The following is a 25,680-nucleotide window of genomic DNA, read 5'->3' as shown; positions in this document are numbered from 1 at the left end:
TCATATTGCCGCATGACGTTCGATACATTACTCCTCGCGTAAAGGAAGTCCAGTATAATATCTATTAAAATATATCAATGAGCAAGTCAGAATGAAAACAATCAAGGCTTTCTTGTTATTTATCGTCTAATTTACCACGGTTCATCGTTCAGATGCTTCAGTATTTAACCACTCGGTCTAACGCCCTCGTGGTTCATTTCCTACGCATCTGAACTCTGAACCGTGGTAAATCAGACGATAAACAACTCGAAAGCCTTGATTATTTGCTAAGTAACCTTTGACACTGATTTCGAGGACAGGCCGGGTTTGTGACATATACATGTGTGTTGTTGGGCTGGAAAAAGATAGGTCCAAAATTTAAACTAAAAGCTATATTGCATAAATATTTCGTTATTTCTGTGCATACAATTCGGTTGTTTAAAGGTTAGAATATCAGAAAATTACAGGAAATAAAACATATCTTTGAAAAAGTCCCGATCTTTCATCATTTGTTTGGTTGGCCATGATTACAAATTTAATGTTAGTAGGCCGTGATGTCCATGAAGCCGAGTAAAGTGATAATTTTGATGACACATTGGTTTTATTTTGTAATTGTGAACAGAACAGAACATCACTTTATTAACTCTAGTTACATATTACAGTAACACAAGAGTATACAATGCATAATACAATGAAACAAAGCATGCTTTTACACGTGACATAGTATAAAGAAGAACATTTTTTAAATTTTATTTTTTTTTTTTTTTTTTTTTTTTTTTGAATTATTATTTAAATAAATAAACGAGATTTTACTTCATTTATGTTGTTGGAGGAGGGAAAGGGGGTAAATGCCCTAAGGTTTAACTGGTACTAACAAACATTTTTTGAAACGGATTATAGGTATGGACACCTTATAATTGCGTGGGCGGATCGAATGTTTGTAAACATATCCTTTTACGCTAGGATAAGCACAACATCTTGGGTCACGTGACCGTCTGTGTAGTAACTGGACTTGAGAGCGTGTGAATTATGAAACACGTGCTATATTATGAATGAAATATTATATTTGTAAACAAAAAACGAATCTGGAATTACGTTCGTTATACAGTGACACTATTGGATGGATACATTTAAGCTATAAAGTAATATGGAATACTAATCAAAATAAGGTATGAGTATTATAAATTAGAATAATAATCGGGTGGCGGGAATTAGAGTTTACACTAATACATGTTGTACATGATGTTATATATCAATATCTAAGTAAGCTCTATATCTTCTCAAAAAGTGAATAAATGCACAGGCAGCATTCTACTAAGCTGACATGTATATACACAGGGAATTAAATAATACAAATAGTATTATAGTAGGAACATTTTACAAGAAGGTCATAGTGACCCTGAATTGCTCACCTAATTCATTTAAGAGATATAGGTATAACTGACTCTGTGTTAATTCAGCTACCTATGTGATAATTTAAATCTTTGAATTACTTAATTATTTGTAACAGAAGTGTTATAAATTTGCAAGTTTTCTTTAGTTGCATAAGAGATGTACTTGTCAATAGTTCTTTGTATTTCAGAATATTTGGTCGATTGTAATAGTATCGTTTGATATACTTTTTTCGTTCATTATCAAAAAAAGAGCATTTCAACAAGTAATGGAGTTCATCTCCTATGTCATTTGAACCACATACTAAACATTTACGTTCATGTGTTTCTTGACCAATCCATCTACCAGTTTCTACCGGGAAATAGTGATTACCAGTCCTGAACTTTAAGAGACTTAAGTATTCTTGTTTATTAAGTTGAAGGAGATAGTTTTCAAGTTTAATTGAATCTTTGAATAATGAGTAATTTCTTCCCTTACTTGAGTTATCAAGAGAGGAATGCCAGTTTTGTGAATTTTGATCAATTAAAATTTGCTTTACTGCGTTTTTAATAGTTTTGCTTTCTATATTTTCCTGTTGAAGCCATATATCATATCTGCCTACTTCATTTAATATTTCTTTAATTTTAAGTATCCATTTAGATTCAAAATTTTGTTTGCTTCTCATATACTGATACAATTTAAATGCAAGTTTATTTTGGCTTCCAGTTACAAGCCTATTCCAAAATCCAATCATCCTACTTTTTACTATTATATCAAGAGGATACCTTCCAGTTTCACCATATAACATGTATAATGGGGTACTCTTTTTTAAATTTAGAATTTTCCTTAAAAATTCACAGTGAACTTTTTCAATTATTGCTGTGCTTTCATATCCCCATATTTCAGCTGAGTACATTAGAATTGGCAGGACGGTATGATCAAACAGCTTAAACACTAGGTCAATTGGTAGATTGAGATTGTAAGTTCTTTGATATACTAGATGTAACGCCTTTCTTGCTTGTTCAGCCAAATGCTTTCTGGTTGTTAAAAAACTTCCAGATTTAGAAAAATATGTTCCAAGATACTTGTAAGATCGCACTATTTCTAGAGGAGTATCACCAATTTTGAATGTGAATTTGTTATCATTTCTTGAACCTAGCACTAGAACCTTAGTTTTACTAATATTTATGTTAAGATCCCAGGTATTACAGTATTGTACAAAGTCATTCAGGCATTCCTGTAACTTCTTGGGGTCTTCAGATACCAAGACTGTATCGTCAGCGTAAAGTAAAATTAATATTTTCAAATAATTAACAAATTCATTATCTGGGTCCATGAATTCTATACCATTATGACCTTTAAGTTCTAGATAATCTTCTAGATCATTAAGAAATAATGCAAAAAGTACTGGTGAGAGATTTTCACCTTGACGAACTCCGCAATTACATTCAAAGAATTGTGATTTTATACCATTTTGTGAGACACAAGACTTAACATTTGAGTACATATTTTTAACTAATATAAAAAATTTACCATTTATGTTATTTTCTAACAGTTTTTTCCACAATCCAACTCGCCAGACGGAATCAAAGGCCTTAGAGAAGTCTACAAATAAACAAAATATCTTCTTATTTGATTTTCTTAGAATCTCTATAATTGAATTTAGTGTAAAAATATGGTCTACAGTAGAATAATGTTTCCTAAAGCCTGCTTGGTTTTCTTTAAGTATAGTGTTTTCTTCTAGAAAGATATTTAGTCTATTATTTAGGACAGATGTGAATAACTTGCTTACACAGCTTAGTAAGGTTATCGGCCTATAATTCTCAGGTAATAGGGAATCGCCTTTATTCTTATAAATTGGCAGTATAGCACCAATGGACCATTGAGTTGGTATAACACCAGTTTCCAATACCAGGTTAAATAACGCTACATACAACGGTAATAATTTTTCAGCCGATGATTTAATGTATTCGTTTAAAATACCATCAATGCCTGCAGCTTTACCATTTTTTAATGTTTTAATGCATTTTTTAATTTCTTCACTGGTTATACATGAATTTAAAATATTATCCTGCGTTAAATCTATATTATTAATAATATCATCTTCATTATTATCGTGAGTGTGATTATTACTCGCTTCTTTAAAATAATCATGCATAGAATCTAATGTTGGCATTTCCATAGTTTTCTTAACTTTCATTTTATTTAAATATTTCCAGTAGTCCTTAGGACTTTTACTTTGCATTTCTCTAAGTTTTGTTTCTTTACTTTTATTAAAGATATTCATATATTTATTCATTATTTTTTATATTTTCTACTTGCATTGTTTAATATTAACCTATTTTCTCCAGAAGGATATTTATTATATTTTTTACGACATTTATTATAATTTTTTTCTAGCCTTTTTGCACTCTACGCCGTACCATGGTTTACCATTTTCTTTTATCGGTTTTTGACCTTGAGTATTTGATTTAAATGTTTTATTTGCACTATTTATAAGTGTTTTATTTAACTGTTCGGTTATATTATCTAGTTTATTTTGCGACGTATCCTGTTCGGTATTTGTGATTTGAGACAATATTTCATTAATACATGTATCTGATATATTAACAACAAAATCATTATCTAGCCTACTGTCCCATTTGGGCGTATTATATATACGTTGGTCATTTTTGTTTTCAATATTACTTTTTATATTCAATACGCAATCTAGTAATGCATGTCCATCCGAGTATAGAGGATCTAAATCAACAATACTGAAATCATATAATAATGTATAGCCTATCAGCGTAGATAAAACATAATCAATGACCGATACATTTCTAAAGGTCATTTTTCCAGTACTGTCCCGGCCACATCTACCATTAAGTGCAACAAGGTTATTATTTTTGCAAATATCGATCAATTTATATCCGTGATTATTCTTTTTCTTATCCTGAGATTTTCTATGAACAGGTATACCATAAAATTCCATCCGGGCTTTTTGGTCTAAAAATTGAACTGCGTCACTATCGAGACCAAAAAGATCATTAAAAAAATCATCGCTTACAGTAAACTCTGGCAATTCTGCGATTTGGGCGTTATAGTCGCCAAAAATATATACATATTCAAACTTGTTACACATATCAGATATTTCATTTTCAAAAATTTCAAATTCGTCGTTTGTATAAAAACGTGACTGTATAGGTGGTACATAAACTGTACCAATTACCAAATCATCTTTCAAACCTGTGTATTTAGAGCTAAGTTTTAACCAAAATAAATAGTCGCACTGAGTATTCAAAATTTCTATGAACGGAAATATATCATTCTTAATGAATGCACCAAGTCCACCTGACTTCCTCAGAACCTTTTGTTTTCTTGGAATGTTCACAAATGAGTAACCATCTAGACAAATATGGTCATATATATCAAGTTTAGTTTCAATAACTAAGAAAATATCATATTGGTTAACTAAATCGTTAAATTCAGTGTAGTTCGATCGCCTTTTCAGGCCACAAACGTTCAGAGATCCTACTTTGAGTTTGTCGGTTTTGAAGTTTTTCTAGTTTTTATTCACATAAGCACTGTTCTGGGCATTTGTATTGGGTTTAACAGTTTTTTGAGTATTATTTTCGAATGAAATGTTCAGGGCATCTCCCCCAGCACTCTAAGTATTGTTGGTTGTAGAAAGGTCAACTCCTACACTGTCTGTGGTAATAGGAGCAGAACCGCGCGTCGGTGTGACACGCAGTGAAGCCGTTGATACAAATTGATTTGCTCCCTTCCGGGATTCGAGTTCACGCATCGACTGGCTGTAGGCATCAACGTGATCAGCCGGAGATTCGGCCAACATATCGCTCTCCGTGTCACTTTCAGAACTGTCGTTTGCTTGCGTTTCCGCCAAAACACTGAACGCGTTACTCGTGGTCACGTGGTTGCGAGTCAACGGACGCTGCACGTGCGATTGGGTCTGGTGATTATGCGCCGCTTCTGAATATGAAGAGCTTACTGTCGTTCGATCAACTTGTCTCGATCCTTGCATAACGGTGCGCCATTGTGGAAATTCATCTTGAACTACCTTTTTCTGCACAATGAGTTTCGCTGGATAGCCGATATGGACAGTTTTTGGAGGGTTTTTCGATCTTTCCGCTTTGTATTTAGGCCAGATGCGCGACCTTGCCTCCATAATCTCGTTGGATAATCTCGATTTATGCCAAAGTTCGATTTACCTTTCAGTTTAAAAGCGCATGACAAAATCTTCTCAACATCTTGGTGGTCTCTGAAACAGACTATAATTGGTCGTATTTTGTCCGTTTTAACTGTTCCGAGTCGGTGGGCGCGCTGTATACAAATACTGTCGGGGTCAATATCTAGTTCATCTTGGAGGAATGTTTTTACAAGAGAAATACAATCTTCCGACAGGTAAATTTCATCGATACCACGGAAAACTAAATTGTTCCTTCGGCTTCGAGCTTCAGCATCGATGCTCTTATATTCTAGTGTTTTCACACGCGCATTTAACTGGTCATGGGCTGAAGCTAGGGTTTGAACATTCCCTTCCACGCTGGCAACACGCGCACTTAAGTTATTTGTACATGCTAACATCTCGAACAATGTGACAAGTTTATCATCCGTGGACAGAGATTTGAAGTCTTCGGTTGAGAATGAATTGAACTTACATGTTTCCTGATAATTATATGACCCATCGGTAGAACGCCTCTGCCTTTTAGAACTTTGTTTAGTTTTCCAATCATATGGGCTGAATCCAGTGTCCACGTCACCGCGTGTGAGTGATCGTTAAGTGATCAGAAAGATCGGACAGTGGGATGTTATAAAAAAGTGATGCTTTATTTAGATTAGAAAGTCAATCGTACTCTACAATAAGGAAATCTAAGGTAAAATACTCCTTTTATTTCGTTCACTGAAGAAAACATGGCGGACATATTTTTGTAAAAGAGCGGTGCACGTGTGATTCGTGTAACACAGTTTAACGACGTTTTCTTAGAAAACTAACTCTCAGCTCATTTACGCTGACATATCCTTTATTGAAGAATATATATATTGTATATATATGAGAGACTTACGGTACCAAATACTTACCCCGAAAATTTCTATGCATTTTCTTCTAGTGCACTACTGGGACCATTCTCGCATACCAGAGGTCTACCGTGGTTCCCCGGATGAACCTCTGGCACATTTCGCCGATATTTATGGTTTGGTTACTTTACAGGTAAAACGTTTCAGCCAATCAGCGTCGTTCCGCGACAAATCGTAGCGAACCAATCAAAATCGTCCGTGAAAAGCGTGACCGCGTCCTTTCCATATTATCGAGGGAATACGATGTCCATTTACGACGAATATTATTATTTCTTGATGTAAATCTCTTAACGTCGAATTACAGTAATAAATCTTTATTTATCGCAATCATGGAATACAGCCTTTATCCATCGTAAGCAAGTATCTTGTTTACATATTTTTTGAAGTTTCAATTCGGAGTTCCAAATAATGGCGAACAATGATTGGCTGAAACCACTCCCGATAGTAATTACGAGTGCGCATGCTCACCAAGTAAACGATGGAAATAAATCAGAGGTTTGTCTCGGGATTTTGACGAACCTCTGATGGATGAGAATGTACTGGGACATGTTTTTGAGTGTCATTGATACTTTATAATTGATTCGGAGATACATTTTTTTATTATTATTAGTTTCTTTTTGATCCCCGTGCATTTCTCGCGTTGTTACGACAATTTCAGTTTTACATAGGAATTTTGCATTGTCAAAATAGCATAGGCCATAATGTAGCAGTGAATAAGGTATAGGCAGTCGTTAGTTGAAAATATTTCACTTAATGAGCACACGTGCTACGCCCCTGTGATTGCATTCAAACGCCAGCCAATAGTTTATTCACTGATATAAATAGGGACACATTTATTATATCTTAAATAAAGAATAAATACTCGGTAGCCGGGTTAAGCCAGCAAGGAGAAAATTGCAATGATCTACATGATAAGAAGCAACGCTGCTGAATTTTCAGCACTATCAAATGACCCATAATATTTGTGGGATTTTCTTTGCGTCAAAAATATAATATGAACCACACCAGTTTCTTTTTGTGTGTAATATCATAGTTGTGTGTTTAAAACATGCAAAGTGACATCCGGAATGCGATCTATTAAATGGCATGACTTATATTGGAAGCAGACACGTATTTTCAAGAGAGACTGAATGTTATGTACTAGCTGATTACTAAGCAACGTAAGCATAAGTGTCAGGTAGACAGGCTCCCGTCCCTATGTTTGTTCTTATTTACATATATTAGTTTTCTTCATTAAGAGGGAAGTAACTCCAGAAGGTTGTTTCTACATTGAGATTTTTTATTGCCCCTGGCTCCTTGTATGGTTCAGCCATCAGATAAAATTGTGCTATTTTAGAGGCGTAAAATTTTCTTATAAAATGTTTCTAGTATTTATATAAAAATAACCATGCAGCCAGGGAGCCAGGCTAGTGTTCAGGCTCAAAGCAACAAACGTGTTTATTTTAAAGACACATATAGTAAGCAAAAAAAAAAAACAACATAAAATGATTTTTTTTTTTCAGTTTTTATTTTACCATAACTTAACGACAATAAATACATTGCAAATATTGCAGACGACTGTGCTGTGATCAGAACGCACGTGCACTGTGTGGCTGATTACTGCTCGAGAAAAACCAGAAGGAGAATCTGAAAAGAACCAACTGAAAATTATAAAAAGTGCAATACCCATTTTGAAATGGGAGGTTCGACACGGCATTAGATGTTTATCAAATATAATTATATTATAATAATATAAGATTAACTACTGCATTTTCAGGAGTTCTTTAAAGCATGATTCGACAGTAATTGAAAAAAGTAACGTTGAAAGATTGTTCATTGTACTTGTATATATCATTTATCACCTTTTTAAAGGCATGCGGATATATTGAATGCAGTAAATAGTATAATGTTGGAAGACTGTACACGGATATCTTGTATATACTGCCCAGAGACACCCTTGTATATATCATTTATCACCACTTTAAAGGCATGTGTATATACTGAACGCAATAAATAGTATAATGTATAAAAACTTACATATTATAATTGGTTTAACCCTCGAGTGTTGAGTTGAGGAGGATAATCTGGTCCTGGTTAGATGTGTTGAACAGGCGTGGGAGAAGGAACAACAAGAAGAACAGAGGTACTGAAAAACAATATGTATAGATATATTGAACCGCTCTGTTGAAAAGGTTAGAAATAATAATTCTAATTCAGTCGACAATTTCTATAAAATATCAATTAAATCGATATTCCATACATTTTAAGGTCTACACGAGAGTAAAACTTTGTACTCACTAAATCACTAATGTTTTATTTGAAATGATTTTTTTTTTTTGATTTTCAATTACTTAAGAAATAAAACGATTGAAAATGAGTCTTTATAAATCTCATGCGTGTTCCTGTATAACAATGAATTTAGAAAAAAATGATTCATGTAAAAAAGCTTTTGAAAAAGACGAAGATGTAAACTTACAGAAGGAGCCAATACCGCTTCCGCCCTTTGGCATAGCTGGGACTGGGATATAAGCTGCCTTTGCTACACCGTATCCTTTGCCGTATCCGGATCCATAGCCAAGTCCGGATCCATATCCTGAACCGTATCCGGATCCATATCCTGAACCGTATCCAGAGCTATATCCTGAGCCGTAGCCAGAGCTGTGTCCCATGCTTTGATGTCCGAAGCTCCCGCCACCCATCTGTCCTATACTTCCAACGGAAGCCATACCGAATCCGTCGTCATTGTTGCCCCATCCATTGTTATTATTATTGTTCCAGTTATTGAATCTTTCGTCGGCGAATACCATACCGACGACGGCGGTCAAGGCGACAGTGACGAAAATTGTGATCTTCATGGTTGTTCTATGAAATAGACAATTCGCAAAAATCTGTACTCTCCTGTTTTCTGTGATGTTAAGAAGTTTTATCAAAATAAAGAGAGGAAATACTCATTTTGCAGTTATATGTTTAGAACAAAAACACAAACGCGGATTTTGCAATGGATACATTATATTCGACCGAATACTTTTATTAAAAATAACTTTTGCTTTATGTATCCTGTATACATAATACTCAGTATATCTTAGCTCTAATTATTCGTATTTAGTAAAGATGTGGTTGATTTTTTAAGTCAAAACACTTTAGCCTAAGAAAGTAAAAATAAAAAACAGATAGTGAAATCCTTTTCTTTACATGTTTCATTTTGGTAAAAGTAAATATTTTGCCTTTTTCTATTTTGTAAAACATTTTTCATTAAAAATTTCTTCAAAATTATATTTACAAAATTACAAAATAAATTTTAAAAAATTATTAAATACACTACAAAAGCAAACTTACGATGTTTTTGGTTAGACGTTCTTTGGCAGAAGTGATTTTAACACGGTATGAGCGAGTTTAAATAGCTAAGACTAAACTGAAGGTGGACACGACACCGGGACATAACGTAACGTAATCAACTCAACCCGCCAGACAGCCGGATGTAGCGAGGCAGTTAATGTTCAGATTGCGTTACGTTTTGACATATTTAACACCCTTGGCGTTTTTAATTATTTTCGAGTTTGTACCTTGTGATCCAGTTTTGTAGAAGAAAATAATATAACTTCATTTTTTTTTTCAACTTTATTGTATGCATTCAGTGCGTATATAGTATGAAGTATATATATATTATTATTATTATAACAAAACGGTTCAGTACGTAACTGCTGTATTAGATAATTACATAAGACAACTTTGGTGAATTTATCAGAAAATGATATCTAATAATAATAATGTGTCCTTCAAAAATACCTACATATAAAGTACAGTTTCGTAGCATTACAAAATATATCTACAATTCAATCGTTGCCAATATCGTTATTGCAAAAGGCACATCTTCTTTGACACTTCTCCAGCGCGATTATATGGAGATGATAAATTGTATTTTATGTGATGTATTTACCAGCGGACTCTGTTGGGAGAGAACTCGGTATTTGGCTTACCGCCTAGCTAAAATAGTTCATTGAATGTCCAATGGTAACGGTTTTAGGCCAGTTAGTAGTATACTAAAACAAAAAAAAAAACAAAAAAAAAACACCACCATTTATGAAGAAAGCTGCTGATAGAAAGTGTGTTTGAATAGACTACAAGTAAATTTTCCAGGCACACACAGCCGTAAAAATATTGTCAGCGGATTGGGAAGAGATAACCATTACTTATTCGACATTCAAAGATTCTTTTTTTTTCTTTTCCGAGGCAGATTTAACTGAAAACGGTTTTTAAATAGGTTACAAGTAAGTTTCCCAAAATACAAAATATTTTCCGCGAATCGGGAAATATGTAATCATTGCTTATTCTCATTCATTTTCTTATTCAGGGGAATTTAAGTTAGTTTGTATTGTAATATGGTGCTATTAACTGAAAAATATGTTTGAACAGTTGTAGAACGTCAGGCCATCAGACATATTTCAGCTTTAGAATGTTGGCGTCCATATTTAATATTGTTATATGTTTTATTTCCCAGAATATCAACTATCAATATAAAATTTTGTATCTATTTTTTTTATTTGAAATGAATACTTGTCCCTTGAAAAAGTAACAGGAGTAGCAAAATATAAAGTTTTGAACAATTTTAAAGGACAATGATACTTGAACCGGGTATGGTTCGCATATATATTCTGACACGATGCTAATATCACTTCATAGTCATCCATTTTAAAATCCAGCAAGTAGTAAAAGCTATCAAAGATTTATGTTGTTTGTTTGCAAGCGTATTTGTAACCCCAGAAGACTGTTGGTAATGCTAGCGGATACAGAGGGCTTCAGTCCCAGAAGCTTCACTGATTCTTTAGCGTGCCAAGCGTAAAACACCCATACAAGAGACTAATTTCATGTTACTAATTTTTAGTTGGAGGAGCGGGGACTTGAACTCACGACGACCCCCCCCCCCCCTCCCCCACCGGTAATTTCGAAGGCAAACAGTATTACTCCTAGACACCTGTGTTAAGATGTTTAAATATATCCCTCTATACATAAAGGGGAAGTGAAAGGAATGAAAGTATTGCACCTGGTGCATGTGTATTGCACCTGGTGTGCACTCAATAAAATAAATTTTGATCTTACTAATGCATATCAAATTTCTTTTGAATTGAATGGAAATTGTAGGAGGAGTTGAAGAAGTGTGGCAGATGGACTGGCGATGGATTGACGGGCTAATGGACGGACAGTTAAATAAATGTATGCCTCTCGGGTCTTCCACACCGGTAGCATAAAACACGAAAAACGCTTTTATGAATTTAGTGAACAAGTCAGTAGAAAATATAGTAATGTTCTTCATAACTACTCAGTCAAGTGTTATTATCAAAGAATACATCACAATTTGTTTGAAAATATAGCCGTATAGATCGCACGTGCCTTAGACATTTTATCATTAAACATTCAAATACTTATCTTATATAACTAAGGCAAGTCTAGAGAAGTTTCGTCTTAAAATAACCACTATTTAGGACATGCATAATTTAGTTTTACGAAACCGTTTAGAGTATAAATCAAATTTGACATTCCTAGGTTTCGTCTTGAGATAAAAAAACGCAAGAGATAGTTTGGGGCTTTTCCTTAAAAGGGGTCAAAGGTAACATGACGTTGGCAAATACTAACTGAAGAGCAATAACTGGGAGAAATCATAAACAAAAGCTAAGGTGCTCACTTTCACATGAAGAATATACGTAACATTCCTACCGTTTTATGATTCTATGTCAAATACGTTCTGCGTAACACAAATGTAAAGGGTCGTCATTCTGCTTTTGGGTGAAATCCTGGACCGCAGGTGCACAACATCGCATGCTGAATGGTATTCCTTCATGAGATATGTGCGATAAAAAGCCTGTCGAACGGACAGACGAACAAAGGCAATTTCCTTTAAGAGAGTGAGAAAATAAAAAGTAAATAGTTACAAGAAACTTGACTCACTACCACCTTATGCTTTTAGCATACATGCGCTATCTGCAGTTCCTATACGAGTCAGAGTTTCAATAGGTAGACAGCTTGGACCATTTTTGTCCTGAAAGAGATATACTGGTCTTCATCCTATGAATTACTGAATGGGCAGTGTGAAAATGGCATGTGATCAAGTGTTCTGTATGTCTTATACTTTGACCTACTTTTCCGAAACAATTATCACACCAGTATCAACGTTTGTTTTTTTGCAGAATTTTTAATTTAACTTTACTATCCTCTTCCTATATGTATTTATACACCGTGCTTAAAGACACTTGCTGCAGTTTTTTGTATGAGAGCTGGGGCAAAAATTTCCGAATAATAGAATATGTTCAAACTTTGTATACGAACACAGTTTCATGTTAGAAACAGAAAAAAGGGTAAAAACAGTCATAAGTCACCGTGCTTGTTTAGGAGTTATCTGCCCTTACAACTGGATTTTTCTTCAAAATTGCATATTCAAGGGCAGATAACTCCTGAACAAGCAGAGTGACCTTCGATTTTTTTCATAATTTTGTTTCTAACATGACACTGTGTTCATATACAAAGTTTGAACAAATTCTATCATTGGGAATTTTTTACCCAAAACTGCCGTAACCTCCTTAAAGTTCAGCTGCTCCTCGTATATCTGCAAAAAGAGAAAATCTCGTTGGGCTCATCCTTACAGCTTAATATACAAGATTCTACGTATTTTTACATGAACATGAATTTGCTAACTTGATTTGATTAAATTAAATATGTATTCTAGTTACTGTCTTCATTTCTATGAGGGCTGCTCCAAAATGCGCCGAATGATATACTGTTAGAAAAGTAAACAGCAGTATAACTGACCTCGTTTGATTGTGGTAATAAATGTTACAATTAGACCTTTGCTTGGGGTTAAATAAAAATGTATTTGCATACGAACTTTAAACTGTATAAATGTTCAATCTACTGTACACACGCATACACGCCCGCCCGCACGCACGCTGGTACGCCCGCAAATCTTGAAAGTGTATTTCTGACGTCTGGCTTTCTGGTCAACACTTTTCTAATTATTGTAAGACCACAGTAGTGTTGTATAGATAAAATGTTGCCATTAACACCCTTGTTCACTTTGTTTTACAACTTATTTCCATTTTTCATCAAAGTACGTAATTTCAGATAAATCTGGAGTTGTTTTTGATGGCACAGATAGTTTATATTTCTTTTTATAAAAAGGCTATGTGTTCGATTATTTGCCACTTGACACTATTCGTTTGTTTCGTATTTCTCTGTTAAAAGTAAATTATTCTTTGGAAATCCGTCATTAGAAACCCCCTCACACACACACACACACACACACACACACACACACACACACACACACACACACACACACACACTGTTATCATATGTTTCAACACAGGGGTGCTGAGTACAGATTAGAATAGTTCTCTTCTCAGAAATACATTTTTGAAAGTTTCGACCAAATCTTTTGAAAACTGTTATCAGTCAGGATTGAATTTAGTTTAGCCATTGCAAGTCAACTCACCTTTTATCATTCATAGGAATTCTTGATGAATTTGTTCATCTTTTATTTTTTTCATTACTTTCACATTGTCATTTGATAATGTTCTTTGGTGCATTATTGTTCGGTATTGCTGGTACTGTAACTATAGTAGCTATTATGTTTCCACTTTTTGTCTTTTTTTGTAAGGCCATTTCGCCTTGACAAATGTCACAAGAGCTGAAAGTAATATTATAGGATAAACATATTGAAACCTTGATCACCTTGATTAACAATTTACACATGCCTTCTCAATAATAATACAAAATAAATGACAGGTTACATAACATTTGCTCTCATTTTGTTGAAAATATGCCCCTTTTAGTCAACAAAATTCTGTTTGCGATTGTCAGCAAGTTAGTATCTCAGTAACAGCACATCACAGCATGTCAATTTTCTTGAAATTATGCATCTTTTTGTACGTAGCCATTTTTCTTCTTCAAATTTTGTGATTGATATTTTGTTTGTCAGCCAATAGCCTAGTAACTACACATTGCTTCACAACCTATACCAACTAAATGATACAGGTTCCGTAACTCTTTCTGTATATTTGATAAAATCACTCTTTTTTGTACTTAGCCATTTTCTTCAACAAATTTGCGATTGTCAGCTAGCTAACATAATATTAAAGTCAATGTTACTTTAGACTTTTCATTGTCATTATGATTCCCGTTGTATGAACTAAGTATTTATTAGCTCAACTATTTGAAAATTTTCAAATAGTAGAGTTTTTGTTGCCATCAAAAACTTTCGTCGGCGTTCGACTAACGAAAGTTTTTCTTGTAAGCAAATTTCTTTTGGTAAGCCTTATCACACATATAGTTAGCATCATGAGCTGACCTCACAGGACAAGACCTCTAGTTTTGATTGTGTCAAAATTTATGCATTTTTATGCCCCCACTTTGGGAGGGGTGGGGGCATATAGATTTGCCCTTGTCCGTCCGTCTGTCCGACCTTTCGAGAATGTTTTGTCGCGCCTAGCTCCAAAAGTATTTGACGTAGAGTCACAAAACTTTACAGGAATGTTGGTCAGCATGTTCAGTTGTGCACCTGGGGTTTCACGTCCGGATTCATTCAGTCGTGTAGGAGTCATGGCCCCTGACTTAGTAAAAAACTGGTCATTTTAATGTTGTGTCGCGCCTAGCTCCAAAAGTATTTAACCTAGAGTCACCAAAGTTTACAGGAGTGTTGGTCAGCATGTGCAGTTGTGCACCTGGGTTTCGCGTCCGGATTTAGTCAGTCGTGTAGGAGTTATGGCCCCTGACATAGTTAAAAATTGGTCATTTTAATGTTGTGTCACGCGTAGCTCCAAAAGTATTTCAAATAGAGTCACCAAAGTTTACAGAAATGTTGGTCAGCATGTGCAGTTGTGCACCTGGGGTTTCGCGTCCGGATTCATTCAGTCGTGTTGGAGTTATGACCCCTGACTTAGTTAAAACTGGTCATTTTAATGTTGTGTCGCGTGTAGCTCCAAAAGTATTTGACCTAGAGTCACCAAAGTTTACAGGAATGTTGGTCAGCATGTGCACTTGTGCACCTGGGGTTTCGCATCCGGATTCATTCAGTCATGTAGGAGTAATGGCCCCTGACTTAGTTAAAAATTGGTCATTTTAATGTTGTGTCGCGCGTAGCTCCAAAAGTTTTTGACCTATAGTCACCAAAGTTTACAGGAATGTTGGTCAGCATGTGCAGTTGTGCACCGGGGGTTTCGCGTCCGGATTCATTCAGTGCCCCTGACCTAGGAAACAATTGTCATTTTAATGTTTTGTCGCGCGTATGTCCTTTGTCATGTAGTGGGGGGCATCTGTGTTCCATGGACACATTTCTAGTTTATCTAGAATTTGGCATGTAAAGCAGGTTTCTCAAAAACTACCGGGACAGATGTTTTAAAAATTCACACATATGCTCGACATTAAAAGACAATCTTACCTGACAAGTTACATATTTATATGTACATGTATTGTGTGTAACTTTTATTTTGTCAAAATGGTGCCACTTTTTAACATAAAATCTTTTTCACAGTTCTGTATGTAATCATGTTTGTTATTATATAGCACCCCCCCCCCCCCCCCCCCCACACACGCACACATCCACATTACTCCCCACCTACTACATCTGAACCTTGTGTACTCGTCATACAGAAACACCAACATGAACTGCATTTTGTATTTTGACACTTTTCAAATCTGGATATTTTTTCTTGATTAATGTCCTCTTAGTGCTTACCAATATTACAAATGCATCTGTACCTTGTGCACTCAGCTCCTACAGATTATATCCAATTTTAGATGAAACTTGGTATACATCAACAACTTGGATTTAGACATGGGCATAATGTCAAAACTTTCATACCTGATTTTGTATAGATAAGGATTTCAGGGGTGATGTGTCATACATGTCCTTTTTTCCTCGATACAAAAGCAGCTTCTAATACTGTTAGCCATAGCTACTTGATTTTGAGAGTTTATCGTACAGGAATAACAAAACTGTCTGAATGTCCATACCACTTGAACCGTGGAGACTTGTTGATAAACAGTTCGTCTTTCTTTCTTTATATTATAGTCTACGTCATTCTCGGCTGTTGAGCTCAATGTTTCTGATCGTTTGACTCCCAAATGTGTGCTTATTTTCTGCTTTTGTTACGGGGTTGTCATATACATGTATTTGATGCTATTCAACTTTCTCGGACTCCTCACTGTTTGGTAATACAATGTACTTGAAAGGTTTCTGTCTTGTTTAGGCTGTAGTATATATCTCTCACAATTTTAAAAATCTTCTGTCATTCTAAGTAAAATTTCCGTATCTATTATTATATAATCTGCACAGGCACTTCATTGCATTCGATGTTTCCAATTAAACAACCAAATCTTGAACATTTTAGCCGATCAAGTAGAGGGTTCGCGTAAAGTTTGTACAAGTCAGTCGGCGGCTGATGACGCTACCTTTACCAACTCCATGTTAAATGATGAGGGGTTCCGATCTATAAGTTGACCATTTAACCATACTATGAGCTCTGGAATGTATGCTATGTAACAATGACACACTTTAACAACAGATGTCTCCGAAAAGAAACAATTAGCAAGACGACAAGTAACTGTTAAGACTGTAAAAAGTGCAAGTCGGTTTGTAGAACCAGACGAATTACAGGGGAAAAAATGTGGAAAAGAACCGTTAACCAGTCAGTTACACAAATTTGAACAGAACATTCATATCCAGTGTAAATATTTAAAGAAAGAAGAAAAAACAACAACTTTAAAACTATGTGTATAGGTTAGGTATGCCTCATCACTGGTGGCAAATACATTTTATATCAATACATGAAGCCAATCGAATACTAGTCAAATTGAAACTTACGCGTGGAGTTTATATTCTGCAAACCAACAGGGCAATGTTCAATCAAAATACGATTGATGAAACATGTAAATTATGCAAAAAAAAACCCCAACAAAAACACACATACAAGGACATTAGTGCATTTTATACAGAACTGCCCATTGCTTTCTGTTACGCGAGATCCTATCTTGAATGATCAAACATGAAATCCGCAAACTTAGTTCTTCATTACGAGGGCTCAGAGCGGAACTAGTCTAAGTGTATATAGAAATAGAAGCAGATAGACTAGTTTCGCTCTGAGCCCTCGATTATCTGAGCAGAAGGGATAGATATTATCACAGACTATACACACCTAAATATTAAGAAATCATATCCTCAAAAGTTCAGAAATGCGGAATTACAATGTAGAACAATGAGAGTATAGGGTAGCACAAAACTGCATCGTCCAAGCTATCTCGTATAGAAGTTCAGTTCAGTGCTAAAATCTAACACAATCTAATTTATAACTTAATATTTCTTTTTGTGGACGAGTAAAGAGGCACTTGTGTGTCTATTGGATTAGACGTGAAATCATAAGACATTCACGGTTCGTCTTCAAAAACGGTCAAGGCTAGGAATACAGAATACATTCATGTTGATGTCCTTGTTTTTGATATTTTCTGTTTCTATCCTTGATCATCATTATGCAAGCCCGCAAATCCACGTTACTCCCAACATATCACATACATGACTCCCCATGCCTAGTCCCACCCCCTCCCACCCCCACGAAAAAAAAAAACCCAAACAAACTTGTCTTCATATTTCTAATACTGCAATATTGTTTCGTAGAATCCCATCAGCCCTTCCACTTCTCTTTCTTTCTTCCTTTCTTTGTGTTTCTAAACTATATTGTTTTCACTTTTAAAATTGCTTAAATATCTTCTGTTGTTTCTTACCCCAGCAATTTCCATCCACCAAATAACACACCCTCAAAATTACCCCAAAACACATTGCACCCACAGAATGTTCATTTATACATTTGTTTCTGGTCGTATTTTAAAAGTTCCACAATGCTAAAATATTTTATGTTAATATTTTATATTAAAATAGACAAAGCAGCTGTCTACAATAGTGGATATGCATACCTACATACTGTCAGAAAAACTCTACTTTCGATGCTGCGCACGAACTTATATTGTCATAGTCATAGAGGAAGGTAACATAAGATTTGATTCAATAAAACTTTCCACTATGAGAATCCAATATTCAAATTTATTGATGGAAGTTACAGAAAATAGGATATAACAAGACATAGATTCATTTCATATATTCAAATTTTAGACAGAAAGATGATTCTCGCATAGATGGGCCTCAAAAAACATTAGTTGTGAACAATGGGTTCAAGACAATCTAACACAATATTCTTTAATATACTTATTGTTGGCCAATTATACTGAGTGTGGTTACATAATAGCTTCAGTGCTGAAAGTGCATTTACATTTTCTCAGGACATGCATATAGTTAAGCAAATGGAACGATTTTTTTTTAAATCTCTTTTGTTCATGTAATTTTGCTTCCAGAGACAGTAGGACAGAATTATGGCAAATGAGAATCACAAAATCTTTCATTAATATTACATTGCATCTGCACAATGCATTTCTGAACAAATGTTATATTATACTACCCTTATATCCATGCTGAACTCAGTTTGTATGTAATTGGTATCATATTTAAATTTTAGACGCAAACTGATCAATTACATTACAGTTTCAGTCAATACCCTGTTCCAGTATGCTTTAGGAAATACATGTTACACGTTTTTCGGCGAACGCCGTCTGAGAACGAATTCGTTACCTATGCCACGTGACTTCAGTTTGCAAATCAAACTACTTGATAACGCATTATAGATAATTTATCAAAATGGAAGATTTATGCAACACTCTGTCTGATTGGACGAGAGTGTCAATTTCTTTCACTCTGTTGATTGTGCTACGCTGAGTGAAATGTAGACAAAGCGTTTATCCTAAACGACGCTGTTCACAGTTTTAAAGCTAACTTTGGCTCAGTATATTTAGCAAGAATATTGATATATCTCAAAATGATAAGTAAGTTTAATAAATATGATAAAAACCTGTTCAAATACCAACATATATCAAATTAAAGAAAGAGCTGAATACGGTCTGCGTATCACATGAATAAGGGTGTGATAAGAGTCTTTTATGTAGAGAAGTGCTTTTTAAAAGATTTTCCTTGTTACAATTGCCGTCTGTATATGAAAAGGTTTCTTGCTTTTGTGACTTATTCAGATTGCATATTAAAATGAGTACTTGTTTGCTTTGATATATTTGTTATAAATTATTTAACTGATTTATTATATGAATATTTTTCTTTGGTATGGTATGCAAATATTGAACTCGGTTGAAATCTGTTTTATTATGTATATGCTATATAATGACTGAATCTCATTACACTGAAATAAAGGTACGCTGCATACAGTTTATCTACGTGATATGACTACAGTCAAACTTTGCTTATGAAACAGAAATATTGAAATAATTACAATTGTATGTTTTGCTTGACCTTCACTTTTTTATAGGTGTGACGTCATTGTCCAAAGATTCATGAATAGCGAATATGCATTTGTTAAAGCGGGATCAGTTGGCCTATTTTAGAAATTAATAAAAATAATAAATAAAAAAATCCTTTGATCTTTTCTCATGTATTCTAATCAAACTTGATTTGTGGCATCTTTATTAGGCCCGCAGCCAACTTTGTTCAGCTGGGACATTTGACCCCTTTTAGGGGCTGCTAGAGCTAAAACTAGAAATGCCTTTATACAGCGTCTCATGAACAGCTTGGTGGATCTTTGTCATACTTGGTCTGGAGCATCATCATAAGGTCCTCTTCCAAATTTATTTATATAGGAACTTGGGCCCTTTAGGGACCACTATAGCTAGAAGTAGATATGCCTTTCTTCGCATTAACCACTAAAATGTAATGGATTCTTATCAAACTCGATGTGTAACAATATCGTAAGGTCTCCTGCTATTTTGTTACAAATGGGGATAGGGACCAATTTAGCTAAAAATATAAACACGTTTAATGACCTCTTCTCATGAACCGCTTCATGAATCTTCATCAAACTACTGCTGTAATTATTCGTCTAAGGATAAACGAAACAAAATTGCAACCCTACGAAACCTTTGCGAAAAATTAGAACCATTTAAATTGTTAAAGTGCGGTGTTTAGTTTTGCAATTGGAAAAATGTTAGATGAAAGATGAATGTTAGATGAAAAATTCATAAACTTCTTTCCTGGTTACAATTCGCCGACCATCATTTTTAAAGATATTTCTTGTTTCATTTATAATCTTTTATACAAGGAGCATTTTTTATAGTTATCAAAGTTTCAACTTATGAATGGGTATATCTAAAATGACATTCTGTGTTTATGTTTGTACAATAATTTGTATTTTTACAATGTGGTATACATGTACATTCTAATCAATTACAGCTTAAATATAGTCCAAACATTCCCTTCGTATTGCAGGACAAAGTTCGACTGGGCAGCATTTGACGGGACGAGGTACAGTATTTTGTGTACAGAATGAGGACGCTTTATAGATTATGAACAATTACTCGAAAAGGCTTTTCTTTCGACTCGAAGAGATGAAACAGTATACGTGAGGCGATTCCATCGTCACAGATTACAGCAGGTTATTAATTGCTAAGGACGAAAATCTGACATTGTTATACCAAAGAAAACAACCCTTTTCCGTTCCAGGCCATGAAAAAAATCAAGAATTTCGATAATTTTGAACATAATGCCTCAGCATGATTGTTTTTTCCCTCAAAAATCCAGCTAATAAGAAATCATTTTACTTAGTCTTCAAAGCATATTTTCTGCTGAACAAAACGTTTGGATTTCATAGTATATGTTTTAAACAGCTGCTTGGTTGAATCTTCATTGATATATATGCTAGCACGTATTTCATCTGTTAACACTTTGTCCATTTACTAGTTTTTCGCTGTTTAATTATAAAAAATTGACCGTCTTCTTTCAAGCCAAGTTTAATTCATCTATAATGTATGTGGCACCGTTAAATGTCGCAACACTGCTAAATGTCACAACCACCGCTAAATGTCGCAACCACCGCTAAATGTCACAACCACCGCTAAATGTCGCAACCACCGTTAAATGTCACAACCACCGTTAAATGTCGCAACCACCGCTAAATGACGCGACACCGCTAATATCGCAACCACCGTTAAATGTCGCAAACACCGCTAAATGTCACAACCACAACTAAATGTCCAAGCACCATTAAATGCCGCAACCACCGCTAAATGTCACAACCACCTCTAAATGCCGCAACACCGCTAAATGTCGCAACCACCGTTAACATTGAAAATTGGTAAAAGAAAGTGAATACCGGTATGGAACATTGTGAAAATCCCAGCAAGGCTGTTGATTTTTTTTCATCCCCTTTCGGAGCTGTTTTGTACTTTTTTGTACTTTATCAGTCTGATCACCTCGGACTTTATGGTACGGAGGATTGCTACTTTGCAAAAAATAATGTGTCAATTTACAACAACGGCCACTTTTTGTTTGCATCTATTTAAAGTAGCCAGTTGCCATTTTGGCGATTCCACCAGAAGAATGTTTTGGATGATAAATCAGCGGATACGTGCGAATGGGGAACACATAATTACTTTTCACCTGAGAATGATGTGCACTTATTATTGAGCTGTAGTCGCATGTATTTAAATGACATATAATAGGGTTACTATAATAGTGCCTTGATCTGTAATGTTGTTTCCGGCTCGAGCGGATTTTGGCAGGCCAGGATCCCACGAGACGCTTGCTTCGCGTATGGTCCGCCCTGGCAAAATCCACGAGATCAAGGTACTATTTTAATTACCCTTTTGTTATAAACATATACCTATTTCTAGTGTTATTTCAGTCAAAATTTACTATACTTTTAGATGAATAAGATTGAAAACTCGTTTGAAATTAACACATGGAATGTCGAGACGCCATCATTAGGTCATTTCCATTGAATATTTTTCCGTATTCGTTGGGAGCTGAATACAGGGTTTTGTATTTGTTAGTGAAATATATGCTGTATGACCCCGGGAGTGATCATATTGAAAAAGGATGTAAATTTTCAAAGCAAAGCAAGATCAAGCTTTTTTTCTATTTTTATTTTTACATAATGTAATAACAATAAATACGATGTAAATATTGCGAAGGTTGGCGCTGTGATCAAAACGCACCTGCACTGTGTGGCATTGGTAACTGCTGGCGAAGCATGTGGTGAATAATCTGAAAATAACAATTTTAAAATGATAAATCATGACTGCTCGAGCGGTAAGAGAGACATAAACAGTGGAATTTGAGCTTTAGCACATGTTCCTTTACTTACACCTTTCTTTGATGCAACTATAGATTGTCGCAAATTTAGAAAAATGAATACAATTTAAGGAAAAACAGTGTCTTTAGATAAGTGGGCGAGTACCTTAGCCTAACAATTTAAAGAAAAAACAATGCATTTAGATAAGAAGTGGCGAGTACCACTGCCTACTGTTATTTTGTATGGTATCAATTATTTCCATTATTTTCATTTAGGTCATATGGCAACATTTCAAGCTTGTTGACAGTGGAAGAAGACCACAGGTGTCTCCCGGGCATTTTTATGCATGGACGGGCACCCGGCTAGAACCACTTAAGTAAGCTGGATGGCTCCCTCACATGAAGAGTTATATACCCAAAGCCAGGCTTTGAACACTCATCGGCGAGGGCAAGTGATTTGTAGTCAAAGAACTTAATCGTTTGGTCACAGAGGACCATCTAAGACTTTGAAATAAAACACATGTAGTATAAAACTTACATAGATGATTTAACCCTCGAGTGTTGAGTTGAGGAGGATAATCTGGTCCTGGCTGGAAGATCTGTTGAACAGGAGTGGGAGAAGGAACAACAAAGCAAAGATGGACACTGAAAAACAAATGGAATGAACATCATACAGCAATCTTCACTTAGAACTTATAAAACATGTTATATTCAACAACAGTATTGCCAAGTTTGATGAAAATGCGAAAATGCCACCGTGTTCACTTTGTTTGTAAGTTACCCAACAAATGCACAAAACTGAAACTTTGGCTTATATGACCTTAAATAGCTTCGAAGTACCAGCTTCTTTGTTTCTGATACAAATGTGCTATTAATAACAGAATCTACTGATAAGAGAATTTAATACAAATGTGCTAATGATAAGAGAATCTGATATAAATAAGCTATTGACTAAGGAATGTCGTTCAAACAAACTATTTATAAGAGAAATTGATACTAATATGCTATTGAAGGTAGAAACTGGTACAAATATGCCTTTAGGTTGACACAAACCCTGTTGAAAACATCAAGTGTAGAACAAAAGAAGCAAACTTACAGAAAGAGTTGCCAGAGCCTCCGGTCTTGGGCATAGCTGGAACTGGAATGTAAGAAGCCTGTGCTACACCGTATCCTTTTCCGTATCCTGAGCCGTATCCTGATCCATAGCCTGAACCGTATCCTGAGCCGTATCCGGAACCGTATCCTACTTGTTGTCCGAATCCTCCGCCACTGATCTGGCCGATACCTCCAAATGAAGCACCACCGAATCCTGAAGCACCACCGAATCCATCGTCATTGCCCCATCCGTTGTTGTTGTTCCAGTTATTGAACATTTCGTCGGCAAATGCCATACCAACGACGGCGGTCAAGGCGACAGTGGCGAAAATTGTGATCTTCATGTTTGTTCTGAAAGACAATAATTTGAAAGATGAACCCGTTTCCCAAATGTTTCACTTTTCACTTCACACTGAGTTTCAGGCTGTATTCATCCGTATAAAGCCAACAAAATATAAAATGTAAAATATGAGTACTGCGTTATCCACGCGGTTGGATATTGATGAAAAACGGAAGTTAAAGATAATGTTGCTGTGTTATAGCAAAATATTAGAGTAATATCACTTTTATATATATATATATATATATATATATATATATATTTTTTTTTTTTTTTTTTTTTTTTTTTTTTTTTCATTTTGAAAGAAGTTACTGTCAGTTCACTTGTTTGTTTAAACTACAACTTGTGTGTAATAGCAGCTGTCTTACGATAAATAAAGCCGCGAAAACATATGACCAATGATGCAATTAGTAAAAAAAAAACAGTAAAATTCAGATAGAAAAATATTTCGTTCAATGTCTTTTTTAAACAAATTCGATATTGTATGCTACATCAGGTGGTAATTTCCAGTAAAAATATACACATTTAAAGTGTATCAATACAAATGTTGAAGATAAAACTTTTAATTCTAACCATCACAATTTATTTCTTTTTTTATCTATTCATGTGCAGTAACGCAGCGCATTCACTAAAAGAATTGTTTAAAAAACATGAAAATTTTAAAGTATTATTTATTTCAAAATTAAGATAAAAAAGTAAAATTTTAAGCATCTCAATATAATTTTATAAACGTATAACTAAACATTTTATCGGTAACTAAAGATAATTTCTAAAAAAAGAGTCAAAATTGGAAAACTTACGATGTTTTTGGTTTGACTTTCCGTTGAAGAAGTGATTTAAACTCGGTCTGAGCCAGTTTATATAGCGAGGACAATTTTAGACAAACCCGACACTGCGACGTAACATATCCTACCCAGCCTTCAGACAGCCGGACATTGCAAGATATTATGGCATATATTTTGAAACGTCTTGACAGTTTTAACACCCTTGGCGTTTTGAAAAGTCTGATCGAAGTCTTACGTTAAAATTAAAAAAAATCTGTAGATACACAAAATATGAATGGTTAAAATGAAATGAAAGAATATTTATGCAGATACGTTCTCAGGGCATGTTCCAAAAATGCAATATTCTGATGTAAAAATAAAATGTTTTACTTTCTTGGTGAGAAAAGACTTTTAAAAAATGTTTCATGTCTAAATTTGGTTTATTAGCGTTTAGCCAGTTTTGGACTGGAAACTAAAAAAGAATAATATTAAACAGACAGAAAAGTACACACACCAGTATATAAGTAATAGATGTGCAAAAATCATACAATTGGCAAGATTATCCTTTCTGCTATGGAAAATTACATCAAATTCCATTCGATTGTACTTGGTTAATTTTTATCTTGTGTACAACATAGTTTGAAGACATTAATTTGGGTGTTATTTATAAGTAAATACATGATATAATTCATAAATAATAAATAATAAATATATTTCTTAATGCAGAAAACTAGTAAAAAGATAAGCAAATCAAAAGAAACACGAAAAGTAATTAGAAAATGTAAAAATGAAAGTGCGGGAAAGCAAATGACATAAAATGAAAACAAAAAATACATTTACAAAGATTCTTTTTCGGTGTAAATATTGCACTTATTTCAACATTGTTTTGTATTTTGGTGTTAAAATATAAG

General features: G+C 34.7%; 1 protein-coding gene across 1 annotated transcript; it reads right to left on the bottom strand.

Moving 5' to 3' along the window:
* Positions 1-22,464: 22,464 nt before the first annotated feature.
* LOC123560294 (keratin-associated protein 6-2-like) lies at positions 22,465-24,076 on the bottom strand. Its single transcript, XM_045352513.2, has 3 exons — positions 23,667-24,076; positions 23,109-23,215; positions 22,465-22,543 (listed from the first exon to the last, which is right to left on the bottom strand). Exons 1-2 carry the CDS (start codon positions 24,007-24,009, stop codon positions 23,118-23,120), a joined length of 441 nt encoding a protein of 146 aa, XP_045208448.2. The 5' UTR covers positions 24,010-24,076; the 3' UTR covers positions 22,465-22,543; positions 23,109-23,117.
* Between the last annotated feature and the right edge of the window lie 1,604 nt (positions 24,077-25,680).

Source organism: Mercenaria mercenaria, chromosome 15, assembly GCF_021730395.1.
Source record: "Mercenaria mercenaria strain notata chromosome 15, MADL_Memer_1, whole genome shotgun sequence".
NCBI lineage: Eukaryota > Metazoa > Mollusca > Bivalvia > Venerida > Veneridae > Mercenaria > Mercenaria mercenaria.
Note: the sequence above shows the minus strand (reverse complement) of the source record. Positions and strands in the feature narration are given on the sequence as shown.